At 33.7% G+C, this 13,479-nt stretch overlaps 4 protein-coding genes across 4 annotated transcripts; 3 read left to right on the top strand and 1 right to left on the bottom strand.

The window, feature by feature from the left end:
- The first annotated feature begins 19 nt into the window (after positions 1-19).
- Positions 20-1,931, top strand: LOC134827635 (bifunctional lysine-specific demethylase and histidyl-hydroxylase NO66). Its single transcript, XM_063840370.1, has 2 exons — positions 20-1,456; positions 1,572-1,931. The coding sequence occupies exons 1-2, from the start codon at positions 84-86 to the stop codon at positions 1,810-1,812; spliced, it is 1,614 nt and encodes a 537-aa protein (XP_063696440.1). The 5' UTR covers positions 20-83; the 3' UTR covers positions 1,813-1,931.
- Positions 1,932-2,056: 125 nt separating this feature from the next.
- Positions 2,057-13,462, bottom strand: LOC134827634 (tuberin). The gene is made up of 12 exons (XM_063840369.1): positions 13,166-13,462; positions 13,046-13,095; positions 12,903-12,986; positions 12,459-12,847; positions 12,021-12,402; positions 11,814-11,955; positions 11,610-11,752; positions 9,769-10,710; positions 8,236-8,566; positions 5,327-8,085; positions 2,379-2,549; positions 2,057-2,316 (listed from the first exon to the last, which is right to left on the bottom strand). Exons 1-12 carry the CDS (start codon positions 13,239-13,241, stop codon positions 2,113-2,115), a joined length of 5,673 nt encoding a protein of 1,890 aa, XP_063696439.1. The 5' UTR covers positions 13,242-13,462; the 3' UTR covers positions 2,057-2,112.
- On the top strand, positions 8,735-9,721 carry LOC134827636 (general odorant-binding protein 66-like). Its single transcript, XM_063840371.1, has 5 exons — positions 8,735-8,816; positions 8,868-9,047; positions 9,209-9,368; positions 9,424-9,573; positions 9,632-9,721. The coding sequence occupies exons 1-5, from the start codon at positions 8,772-8,774 to the stop codon at positions 9,694-9,696; spliced, it is 600 nt and encodes a 199-aa protein (XP_063696441.1). The 5' UTR covers positions 8,735-8,771; the 3' UTR covers positions 9,697-9,721.
- Positions 10,777-11,747, top strand: LOC134827637 (uncharacterized). The gene is made up of 3 exons (XM_063840372.1): positions 10,777-11,294; positions 11,354-11,440; positions 11,498-11,747. Exons 1-3 carry the CDS (start codon positions 10,945-10,947, stop codon positions 11,592-11,594), a joined length of 534 nt encoding a protein of 177 aa, XP_063696442.1. The 5' UTR covers positions 10,777-10,944; the 3' UTR covers positions 11,595-11,747.
- Positions 13,463-13,479: the final 17 nt, after the last annotated feature.

Here is a 13,479-nt window from a genome sequence, read left to right as displayed (position 1 = left end):
CATTACTGAACGACGCCTTTGTTTATTTTGATAAGACACGAGGTTTGTCTACTTAGATTAGTTTTTTTACGAGTTTCCCGATAATGTCTGAGAATTCGCAAAAAAAGCAACACAAAAAGAAGCGCACGTTGTCAGATAAGTCGATGCTTGTCGAGGAAATCATCAACAAACAGAAACAATTTGCCAAATCGAAGCCGGAAAAGAAACGCAAGCAAGTTTTCGACGAGAAACGTCTTTTGAAGAAGGCACGAAACGAAGAAGAAACTCTTCCAAATTCTACGATGGCTTTTAATAATGGATTGGAAAGTGTTTCGACACCCATGAAGAAAGTTGATGAGATAAAAGATGAACCGGAAGATTTTGCCTTCGTCGAAGACAGTGTTGAACAAGGAAAAAGTGCTTTTCGACAAGTTATTTTTCCCATAGCACTCGACAAGTTCATGAAAGTTCATTGGGAGAAGAAATTCTTGCACGTCAAACGCAATGATCCAAAGTATTACAAGCACTTGATGTCAGTCAAATCAATCGACCAAATGTTAAGAGAAAATCACATCCAATATACCCGCAATATCGACATTACATCATACATCAATGGACAACGTGTTACCAAAAACCCCGAAGGACGAGCCAAATCAAGTGAAGTATGGGATTTTTATGAGGAAGGATGTTCCATTCGTATCTTGAATCCGCAATCGTACATCGACGAGGTGTACAAAATGAATGCACAAATTCAAGAATATTTCCATTGCATGACGGGAACAAATGTATATTTGACTCCGCCAAACAGCCAAGGTTTCGCTCCGCATTACGATGATATCGAAGCGTTTGTCTTGCAAATCGAGGGAAAGAAACATTGGCGATTGTACAATCCGCGATGCGACGAAGAAGTATTACCGCGCGAATCATCGCAAAATTTCGATCAAAACGAGATAGGACAACCAATTTTAGATGTCGTTTTAGAAGCAGGCGATATGTTGTACTTCCCTCGAGGCATAATTCATCAAGCAAACACTGTCCCTGGATGTCATTCGTTGCACATAACATTGAGCGTGTACCAAAAACAGAGTTACGTAGACTTTTTCGAGTACTTGTTAACAGGAGCATTACAGAATGCGATTGAAACTGACGTTGAATTCCGTAAAGGTGTTCCTTTAGATTTCCACAAACATCTTGGAGTTGTTTATTCTGACTCAAAATCGCCTCGACGAACAGAACTTTTACAGAAAATACGTAAAATGTTCCTTAAAATGGCAGATGAATTACCGATTGACTATGCAGCTGATCAATTCGCCAAGAAGTATCAAAAAGATGCTTTACCGCCGTATCTAACGCCCGCTGAACAAACTATGACATACAATGGAAGCGAGTTTGAAACTAACGAAGATGGAGGAGTTAGTTTCGGAGCAGAAGTTCAACTAACTTCGGAAGTTAGATTGATCAAATCGAACATTGCAAGGTAAGAAATATGAAAAGTTTTTTGAAAATTCATAAAAAAAAATAAAATTTAGATTAACCTTTATTAACTTTAAAATTAAACTTTAAAATTATTATGGTCAATTTTTTTTCCACAGATTGGTTACTGAAGACAACGTTATTCGCCTTTACAATCACATCGATAATTCAAAAGTATATCATGAATTTGAATCTGGATTTTTGGAAATTGAGGAAGAAGATGCGGGACTTGTCGAAACTCTAATTAAGGAATATCCCAAATTTATTGCCGTATCGCAATTACATGAAGACTCTGAAAGAGCAATCGCATTAACGCAAGATTTGTTTGACATTGGATTACTTATGAAGAAGACACTTTGATTCATCTTTAAAGAAAATATTTAAAAATACTATTAAAGTTCTTACTTCGTTTAATTAATAAGAAAAAATATTATTAAAACTCTTTAAATGCTAATATAGATACTTTTTTCTTTATTTTATGCTTTGTCTTAAATATTTTTTTCATTTTCTCTCATTCTTGTGTGTGACGAATTTTATTTGTTTTGTTAACACAGTGACCATATTTATTTATTTTTTTTTTTTTTTGATAAAATCAAGCAAATTTTAAAAAATAATTTTATGCAATTAAAAACAAAAGCTTTAAAATTTCAATATCTCTCCTTATTTGTTGGCATCATCTTGGTATTTTGTGTAAACGATGAAGTCATTAGATGCGATTTCTGATTGTGACTGTTGCTCGGATTTTTTGTTCTTGCTTGTGATCTTGGTGCGTTCTCGTTTGATGCGTCGCAAACGATCGAGCCAATTAGAAGCATAGGGAGATGCGTTTTTAGACTTGAGTGATTGTGCAACACGCGACGCAAGCTAAGAAATTAGATTTTATTTAGTAAAATTGATTAAAATTTGTGAAAAAAATACTTTCTTACATTCGCATGTAGAGCTATTTGTCTTGCCAATAAGGAAACTGCTGCATCAGATACGATTTTTGTCTCTGATGGCGTTACAAATTCTTTGAGATCATCCTTGATGCGGATATAGACACGATTAGTATTGAGTTCGAGTGGTTCCACGATGACACAAGCGTATCCGAATTGAGTCTGAAATAAAAAAAATTAATATTTTCTTTTAGTTTAAAAAAAAAATCCTTTAAAATTGAATTTAAAAAAATCTTAAACTTAAAAACCTTTACCTTAAAAATTACGATTTTCGATTTTTATTTTTGGAAGATCAATAGAGCCGTTATCTCAACGAAATTTAAAACTCTCTGAAGTATAATTTTCAAGCTTCAGAACAATCCAAAAGCCATTCATAGACATTTTCTTTAACTTTTGCTCAATTTCAAGCTTGAAAACATAGAATCATCAAGGCATTTTTACTAACTTTTGCTCAATTTCAAGCTTGAAAATCATCAAATGGGCTTTCAAAATGAAAATTACGTATTTTTTACGTACTTTTTATTTGTGAATATTCAAGCTTAAGAACCATTCAAAAGACATCCAAAGGCATTTTTCATAACCTTTGCTCAATTTCAAGCTTGAAAATCATATAATGGGCTTTCAAAATAAAAATTACGTATTATTTACGTATTTTTTATCTTTCTATATTCAAGCTTAAGATCAAAGGCAATTTTCATAACTTTTGTTTAATTTCAAGCTTAAGAATCATCAAATATGCTTTCAAAATGAAAATTACGTATTTTTTACGTATTTTTTATTTGTCAATATCCAAACTTAAGAACCATCCAAAAGACATCCAAAGGCTTTTTTTCATATCATTTGTATAATTTCAAGCTTAAGAATCATCAAATATGCTTTTAAAATGAAAATTACGTATTTTTTACGTATTTAAAACGTAAGCTTAAAAATCATCAAATATGCTCTCAAAATGAAAATTACGTATTTTTTACGTATTTTTTATCTTTCTATATTCAAGCTTAAGAACCATTTAAAAGAGAATCAAAGGCTTTTTTCATAACTTTTGTTTTATTTCAAGCTTAAGAATCAAATATGCTTTCAAAATGAAAATTACGTATTTTTTACGTATTTTTTATTTATCAATATCCAAACTTAAGAACCATTCAAAAGACATCCAAAGACATTTTTTATAACCTTTGCTCAATTTCAAGCTTGAAAATCATAAAATGGGCTTTCAAAATGAAAATTACGTATTTTTTACGTATTTTTTATCTTTCTATATTCAAGCTTAAGAACCATTTAAAAGAGAATCAAAGGCTTTTTTCATAACTTTTGTTTTATTTCAAGCTTAAGAATCAAATATGCTTTCAAAATGAAAATTACGTATTTTTTACGTATTTTTTATTTGTCAATATCCAAACTTAAGAACCATCCAAAAGACATCCAAAGGCTTTTTTTCATATCTTTTGTATAATTTCAAGCTTAAAAATCATCAAATATGCTTTCAAAATGAAAATTACGTATTTTTTATTTGTCAATATTCAAACTTAAGAACCATCCAAAAGACATCCAAAGGCTTTTTTCATAACTTTTGTTTAATTTCAAAATGAAAATTACGTATTTTTAAAAGTTTAATTTCAAGCTTAAGAATCATCAAATATGCTTTCAAAATGAAAATTACGTATTTTTTACGTATTTTTTATTTGTGAATATTCAAGCTTAAGAACCATTCAAAAGACATCCAAAGACATTTTTTATAACCTTTGCTCAATTTCAAGCTTGAAAATCATAAAATGGGCTTTCAAAATAAAAATTACGTATTATTTACGTATTTTTTATTTGTCAATATCCAAACTTAAGAACCATCCAAAAGACATCCAAAGGCTTCATATCTTTTGTTTAATTTCAAGCTTAAGAATCATCAAATATGCTTTCAAAATGAAAATTACGTATTTTTTACGTATTTTTTATTTTCAAGCTTAGAATCATTCAAAAAACATCCAAAGGCATTTTTACTAACTTTTGCTCAATTTCAAGCTTGAAAATCATCAAATGGGCTTTCAAAATGAAAATTACGTATTTTTTACGTATTTTTTATTTGTGAATATTCAAGCTTAAGAACCATTCAAAAGACATGCAAAGACATTTTTCATAACTTTTGTTCAATTCAAGCTTAAGAATCTTAATGCTTTCAAAATAAAAATTATGTATTTTTTACGTATTTTTTATTTGTGAATATTCAAGCTTAAGAACCATTCAAAAGACATCCAAAGGCATTTTTCATAACCTTTGCTCAATTTCAAGCTTGAAAATCATATAATGGGCTTTCAAAATAAAAACTACGTATTTTTACGTATTTTTCATTTTTCAAAAACCATCCAAAAGACATTTTCTTTAATTTTAACTCAATTTCAAGCTTGAAAACCATCAAATGGGCTCACAAAATGAAAATTACGTATTTTTTATTTTTCATTTTTCAAGCTTTAGAAACAATCAAGAGACATCCAAGGACATTTTCTTTAACTTTTGCTCAATTTCAAGCTTGAAAATCATATAATGGGCTTTCAAAATAAAAATTACGTATTTTTCATTTTTCATGCTTAAGAACCATTCAAAAGACAAAATCAAAAACAAAGTTTGAAATACTATTTTCATACAAAATGACTAAGTTTTAACAATTTTTGAGCGACAAATAATATTTTTGATGTTTTTTAACTATCTACTTTGAGATTTGCTAATTTAAAAAAGATTTCAGAATATTTCATATCAAAAATTTAAAAAATGTTGAAATTTTGGCCCATTGGATTTTTGACTTTTATTTTTGATTTTCATTTGGTGCGGCCTAAGTTGAATTTAAAAAAAAATGTTTTTTTTCTTTTTTGTCAAAAATATAAAAAAAAAATTAAAAATTCTCAGAAAATTTAAACTGTGAAATTTCATTAATAATTTTCTTTTCTTACCTGAATAGTTTTCAAATTAAATTCTTCGCCACTCTCGTTGTACACAATTATGACAAAATCATTTCCAATATGTTTCTTCTTATCCACAATATGGTTCGGATCGTGTTCCTTATTGGGCATCAACGTCGCTACATGGAATGTCACATGCACGATATCATCTTGCCAAATATACGTAAAAGATCCATCAGTATCAGGATCTAAATTCATAAACAAATTATTCTCTTTTGCTTCACGAATCGAAACCAAAGTCCCCAAATTGCATAAGAATTGCGTGTAACGAAAACTGCCATAACGATTCTTGAAAATCTCAATTTCATTGTTGCATTGCCCTGGACCGACATACAAAACGCCAATGTTGTGTGTTTCAAAGGGCGGGATGTAATCCAACAAATTGAGGGACATATCTGCTGTTGGATCTAACAAAATTGGCTTCTCTTGGGTATTCAAAACGCCCGAATGATACAACTGCAAGAAAACAAAACTCGGAGAAATGCCTGATTTTGGAGTGGAAACACCTTGTTGATCACGAGTTCGAGACAAAATTGGATTTCTACTGTTGTTCCAACGAGCATCTCGCGAATAAAGCTCTCGACTTGTGACGCTAATTGTCTTTGAACGCCCTCGTGGTTGATCATCGCTTTGGCCATGCCCTGCGAGAGCAGGAAATGAAGGAGACGCTGTGCCCGAATTTGATGCAAATTTGTTGGCAGCATTTTTTGCAATGAGTCTCGGCGATAACGGAGCAGGAGATTGCGGAGGTTTTGTGGTAACTTTTTGCATTTCCATGGGGATTTTCAAATTTAGTGATGCTTGTGACATTGACTGTTGTTTGTTTGGAAACACTTCAATCGATTCTGACTTTTGTGCTTCTGCTGAATGTTGCTTTTGTAACAATACGGGATGTTGTGAATCACCTTTCGTCGTAGTTGAAGCATCTTGTTTTTCGCATACAACTAAAGCTGACATGTTACTAACGAGCGTTTCTTCCTTATTTATGGATCCCGATTGACTTGGCGGAGTACTTCCGCCCATTTCTTCAGGAATCGCTTCACAACTGACACGCATATCTTTGCTATAGTTCTTTTTCTTCTGCAAGCCATCTATATCGGAGTCATCTGAAACAGTTGTTGATGTATTTGGTGCGCCTTGAGCATTTGCACCAGCTGCCTCTTTCGATGCTTTGTGTTGAAGGAAAGGATTTCGGTAGTTACTGCTCATTTCGGGACTTGAATTCACGCGACGCACAGGATTTCGACTTTTTGAATCGTAATCGTCAAATGCAACTTCCGGATTGTTTGGATCAATTGGTTCAAATTCGCCTTCGTATGGTTCTTCAGCGCTTTTACGTTTTTGTGTGTTGCCCGGAATATCGATGGGACCCGATTTTCCTCCTGATGCAACATTGTTGTCGAATATTTGATCGTCATCCAACTCGATTTCTTCCATTCGCTCAATTTTACGGATTTCATGCACTTCATCGGAGATCGAAACTTTTGGTTTAGAAGAAGCGGATGTCATTGTCGAAGGTACTTCATTTACTTTTGATAAAATTTTCGATATTTCTGCATTACTCTGATTCACTTCAGTTTTCAGCAAATTTGGATTTATCACGCCGCCATAACCGGGAGTGAATAATGTCGTCAAATCTTGCAGCGGGAACTCGTTTGTGAAGGAATCGTATGTAATTTGATTTTGAATGCGCATTATCCATGACATTGTTCCTGTTGGGCGTCGAATACAAACTTCTGCCCATCCCGTACAACAACAAGCACATACTTGACGAGGGCGTTCAGCTGTTGGAATAGGAGCTTGTAACTGCGGATGAACTTCCTTCGAATTTCTTTGACTTTCGTATCCTTCGGAAGATTGATCAGGGTTACTTCCGCGTCGCGATAATGCTTCTAACGAACTCGAACTTGAAAATCTTCCTTCTTGTGAACTTTGTCGAAAGAATTTCGTATCATGCCCGTTATTGTTTGCCAAAGCGGATGACGAACTACTCGTAACATCAGTACTAACATCAGATTCGTTCGTGCTCGACAATGTGAAACTTGCTTTTGTGTAACGACGTCCCGTATTAATGTATTCAGGCTCTCTCAGCGACGCATTTGATTCAGGAGACGTTGGTAAATTACTGCTTGCTGTACTTTCACTCTTACTCAATGACGTGTGATTCGGCAAAATTGAATGACATTTGTCGCATAAGCCGTTTTTCAAGGGAGTTATTGAACATCCGCTAGTTGTGATTGTTATCAAACTATTTCCAACGAGCCATGTCATGTGTTGTCCTCCGTTCAGTAAGAAATCCGCAGCTGGCATGCGTTTCGGTAATGCTGAACAGACAGAATACGTATGACGAACAAGGAAGTCGATACAAGTCTCTACAAGCTCCAAATGAAAAGCTATCAAAGGTTGCCCTTGTGCGTCGTTGTTCATTTTTGATCCACGTTCCGTCAAACTACTACTTCGTTTACGATTACTCGAATCTTCGTTCTCTAATTCGACGTTGTAGCGTGTCGTCTTTTCCTGAATCGGTAAACGAACATTTGACTGTAAACCAACAATTATGTACTTCACTAAATCCGCACGACGTTCGAGACGACACTTGAGAAACCAACCAGCGACAACATGATGAGCCAACGAAACAACATAATGATCAAAACGATAGGGATTTGTGTACGGAAGTGCAATGGCAAACACGTACATGCAATCACGTTGCACGAAATTCGCAAATCGTTGACTAGGTAGGCGATTCATTGCTAAAAAAGAGAAAAAAATTAGAAATTTTACAAGAATTTTAATAGTTTTAAAAAACTTTGAATATGTAGGTAATGAAAATTTTAGAAAAATTTTAAAAGTTAAAAACAGTTAAATTTTAAAATTGACAAAAAATTAAAAAAAATACTCACTTGACAAAAACTCTAAAATGGGCGCCGCAGATTGCGTTGTGCTCGACAACTTACTCATTTCGTACAGAACGTCAGCCAACATCGCAACAATCATATTTGGAATTTCCAGAAGTAAAACAGTCAAGGCATGCACACACGTTCGAACAGCCTTCGTAAAAAGTCCCAATTTGAGAACTTCGACAATTTTTTTTTGTGTTTGATTATCCAGGTATTCGTGATATGTTGCTGCACTTGCAATCGCGGGCAACAATAAAATTTGAAGATCAGACAATAACGGCGGTTTTGATGGCAAAAAGTTCTCGACAGTCTCAATGAAACGCTTATCGACATACTAGAGAGAGAGAAAATTATAAAATAATTAGTGTTTTGTTCGTCAAATTGAATCATTAAAATTACTGAAAATAAGTCATTCAAAGGATTGCATGACAGATAATTGCTTTTTTGTACAAATTTGGTATAAAAAGTAAAGTGAGATGCGGAAAAATATTCAAAAGTGATACAATCGTCTCTTATTTTAGACAAAATATTAAAAAAAAATGTCAACTTTTGTTCTCTTAACATTCATTGTCGTATGGATTTCGGTAATATTTTCATTAAAATTCAAACAAATTCCTAAATTTTATGTTTTTTAGGCAATCAACGGAGAAAATTATTGTGATTCGGGACTTAATGTTCCTAATAACTCAACAGATCCAAACGATTGTTGTCCAACACCCGCATTTCTCCCAATGGATATCGTTACATACTGTCGAGACACTTATTTGGAGATGCAAAAAAAGAAAAATAATTTACCTGGATTGCCAAGAGGATGTGTAAATATATAAATATATATATATATATATATATATATATATATATATATATATATATATATAATTTTTTTATATTTATATTATTTATTTTTATTTTATTTTATTTTTATTTTTTGATGAACAATCTTCATTTTTTTTTTTATTTTTTATCGAATTTTTAGTGTCTCGGAGATTGTATGTTAGAAAGAATGGGCTTTAATCCAAAAGGCGATGGAAATATTGATCTCAAAGGATTGAAAGAGTATATTATGAACATGACAAACAACCAACCAATATGGGCAGAAACGATGGCAAAATCAATTAATACGTGTTATGCAATGGGTAAAAGTTAATTTTAACTTTTTTCCCAAATTTTTCACAAAATTTTACTTTTCAGCTGAATCAAGAGCAGATGAATTCAAGACAGGGTATGAACATAAACCATCGTTTGAGGGAGAAAAAATGTGTCATCCCATTTCCGGAAGAGTTTTGTCTTGTATGACTAACGAACGGTTTATAAATTGTCCTTCAAGTGTTTGGAAAACATGTAAGTTTTAAATTTTTGTCATAAAAAATTAAATTTCATGTGTAAATACTAATTTTAGCGGAAAATTGTGTCGCTATTAAAACTTTTGTTGAAAAATGTGAAGTCCCCCATAAACAATCATAAGTGTTTGTGCAAAATTTAATGGATTTTAGTAGATTTTTGTTGTTTTATGTCAATAAAATAGTAAAAACTTACCATTTTTTGAAGAGTTCTCGTCAGAAAGTCTACATCGTTGCCTTGTATCAAAGCACGATTCTGCAAAATATTCGGTAATTCGCTCAAAACCAATTGTAGAATATTCCAATCTTTTTCCAACTCCAAACATTTGACAATTAATTTGCATCCTTTACGAATTGGAATAAGCGTCGTCGAACTTGTTGATGTATTTGTAGTTGTTGCTTCATTTTGAGACACTGAAGATTGTGTCGACAACGTTCCCGCACTCGGATGTTCAATTCCCAAATAATGACTGTAACGAATTTGCCCATTTAGATTCGCATCTGGGTACCCAATGTGATACGAGGCATTCGCTCGAGCTTTTAACATCCAATTGAAGATGAGACATCGAATCGTTGCTGTGTTCTCATAACGTTTTGGGCGCATATAATGTTGTTCCAAAAATGCAATGAGATGCGTGTAAATTGCTGAGGCATGTTGCGATGGCAAACGATACAATTTGATGTGAAAAACTTTAATTAAACCTTCAACGAGCACTTGAATGTCTTTCGTGTCATCGCGTGACGTGAAAACATAATCATCAGGGCGATATCCCGCGTCATATTGACGATTTATCATTTTTCCCATGATCTCGAAAAGCTCCAAACAACGTTTCGTCTCGCAATGTTTACTCAATTCGATGAGCAATTCAGCAACAGCCATTCGTACTGTAAGATCACTTTCGGTTACGATATTCCCAAATTGCTCCATTATGAGATGATCGAGAATTTCCTCTTCGTAAGCAGCTCGATTCACTTCCATAACATGTGTAAGAGCTCGAATTGCGTGAACACGGATTTTCGAGTTTGGCATCTTCTTGTAGAAACGCTCAATGAACGCTTTTAACTCCGACAACCAATCTGGCTTTGAGGCACGAATACGAGCTGCTCGATACTCGATTAAACGAACAATCGAGGGTTCCTGAAACGAAAGAAAAAAATAACCGATTATAACTGTTAATTAAGAGATAAGAAAAAAAACGGATTCCATCTTATTTTGTTTCGCTCCTCAAATTTAACAACTTTTAAGGTACTTTCAGTCAATAAATCGTCAAAGATTTGGATTATTTTCGTAAAACAGTGACTTCTTTATCAATTTCAACAGAAATTTCAACTTTTTCACTCCAAAATTGACTAAAATTGAAAAATCTCTAAAATGTCACAAAAACAAACAAACATTTGGAACAACTTTTTTGGTCCTGATCCATTATTTAATCGCGTAACAGATTTGAGAGCATTTGTCCCAAAAAATAACCAAAATTTGATGGAAACTAAGAAAGAAGCTCAAATACTCGCAGCCAAGCTAAACAAGTCAAATCCTTCAATCATTGAATTCCATGCACAAGATGTCGTAACTTCGACTCCATTAAAGCTCTCGAAACAAGCTTCGTTAGATGAGAAAGGCATTAAACGTCAATTAACATTCGCTTCTGTTGTTGCTTCAAGCTCGGCATGTAATCTGCATCACAATCATTGCGTCTTTTGTGAATCAAATCGTGAAGGATTGTAAATATGTTTTTCACATTTTCCATTAAAAACAACATCTAAAATTTGTTTTTTTACAGTTCTGTTTATAGCACTCACACAACCGACAATTGTCTCATCTTAAAGAAGTATGTTTGTCCCATTTGTGGCATCAAAGGACATACCATGTAAGTTCGAACTATCGTAAACTACATAAAAATCTCATAATTTAACAAAAATTTCAGAAGTCACTGCAAATTCAATTCAACTGGATCATCTGTCGTAACTTCGATGCGTCGTCAAGATCAACTTTCGCGCCTTTATCCATCAGATTTTCTTTAATTCTCATGTACTTACCGCGCGATCCTGACATACGTGCTCAATTAAAGCGTAGACTTTTTCTGGATCCGCTGCAATTTGATCAATTAGTTCCTCAATCATGTCAAGCGTGTCATGAAAATGCCTATGTATGACATTGTCCTTTGATAAATTTAAATCAGCTGTGAAATATCATAAGATATTATTTGAAATAAATTAAAATTTTTTGCATTAGAAATGTACCATTATTTTTCGCAATGGCGAGCAAAATATCGATTATGACATCCCATGTTGGTTCAGACAATTCTCTCCCTTGATTTTGAATTAAACGTTGAATGCTTAACGTGACTTCGTATGTAACAATCATATGCCCACTCTTTAAAGACTAAAAAAGGCAAAAAAAATCATAAAACCAATTTTTCATTAAATCTTTTTTTTTTTTCAACTCACGTATAAGAAACTCAATAAAACCATCGATGGCGTACATCGTAAAGTTGATGCCGCTGAACTGCTTGATCCCCAAACACCCATATTTATGTGAAAAACAGCGCCTCGCAGCAATGGAGCATCAGGATGTAGGGAACGTTCATTCAAAATGTTGCACATTTGCAAAAGCGCAGCATGTCCTAAATCTGTTCCCAACAAATTTCTCATAATTTGCCATGCTGTTTGACAATACGTTTCACAATTCACCGTACGACAAAGCGCCATAATGACTAAAGGGAGTGCTTCATCCGGAAATATCGCATAACGAATGACTGTGTCGAGCACAGAGAGACAATGAAGAACAGTTGCGTTGTCATCAACTGTGCAACTCAGTGTACAAGCGTTACTAAAATTGAAAGAAAAATTTAATTTAAAGCATTTTTCGAAAGAATTTCAACTTACTTTAATATTCCAATGATAATTTCCTTGTCAAGATACGCCGTATTGTATCGAATAATGTTGATGAGCATCTCCAAAAAGCCTCTCGTCAATTTCGCGTCGACAATCGGATGAAACCATTCAAGCATAAATCGCCCAATTTTCTCCTCAAAATGCCCAATTTCCTTCCCATTGTACGTAAGAGCCTTCAGCAAATCCAAACGCAATGGAAGATCTTCGTGCACATCGTGTTCTTGTATCACATGGAAAAAATGGCCTCGCATCATGCCAAGATCCTTAAATTGACCTTGAATGAGTTTGCAGTAAAAGGTAAGTGCGATTTGACGTTGTTCTGCCGGCTTATTCGGCACAATTAAGTCTTTCGTTAGATCCCATAGTTTCGGCACGAGATTCTAAAATTCATTCAAATCAATTTTTTTTTGCATGAAATTTTTTTTTCTTTCAAACCTCTTTTAATGTATTGCTTGCAACAACATCGCCCAATTCCTTTAACGTTTTGCATCTTTGAGCTACGGGAGTTTCGGGTCTCAACTGAAATGAATGATTTTTCATCAAAAATTCATTTGTTGTACAGATAACCAACTGTTTACCTCTTTCTCCAATTCCGGCGTCAAACAAAATTCATGTCTGTCACGAGTACCTGTATGAGAAAAGAAAGGAAAAAAAGTGATAATCAAAAGTGAAGAAAAACATTGGAAACCATAATTTACCTCCTTGTTTGTTAGTCATTCGGAAGAAATTCTTGAATTTGTTGAGAGTTTGTTCCTTTTCCTTCGACGACTGCATTTTGTATTTTTTTTCTTTGCTGATTTTCCCAACACGAAACGAGACTCCGTTCACTCCTACAAAAATTTACTTTCGATTTTCCTCTCACGCGAACCCAATTTTGCCGATAACTCCACAAACTAATGAGCTATCAGCATGTTAAACTTTGCATTTATGCAGTTATTGGGCCAATTTCCGTACGGATTTCATTAAAAGAAAGAGCAAAATCACTCAAATCGTCTTCTCAGCTGTTCAGTAA

Source organism: Culicoides brevitarsis, chromosome 1, assembly GCF_036172545.1.
Source record: "Culicoides brevitarsis isolate CSIRO-B50_1 chromosome 1, AGI_CSIRO_Cbre_v1, whole genome shotgun sequence".
NCBI lineage: Eukaryota > Metazoa > Arthropoda > Insecta > Diptera > Ceratopogonidae > Culicoides > Culicoides brevitarsis.
The sequence above is the reverse complement of the archived record's forward strand: the minus strand, read 5'-3'. Positions and strand labels throughout refer to the sequence as shown.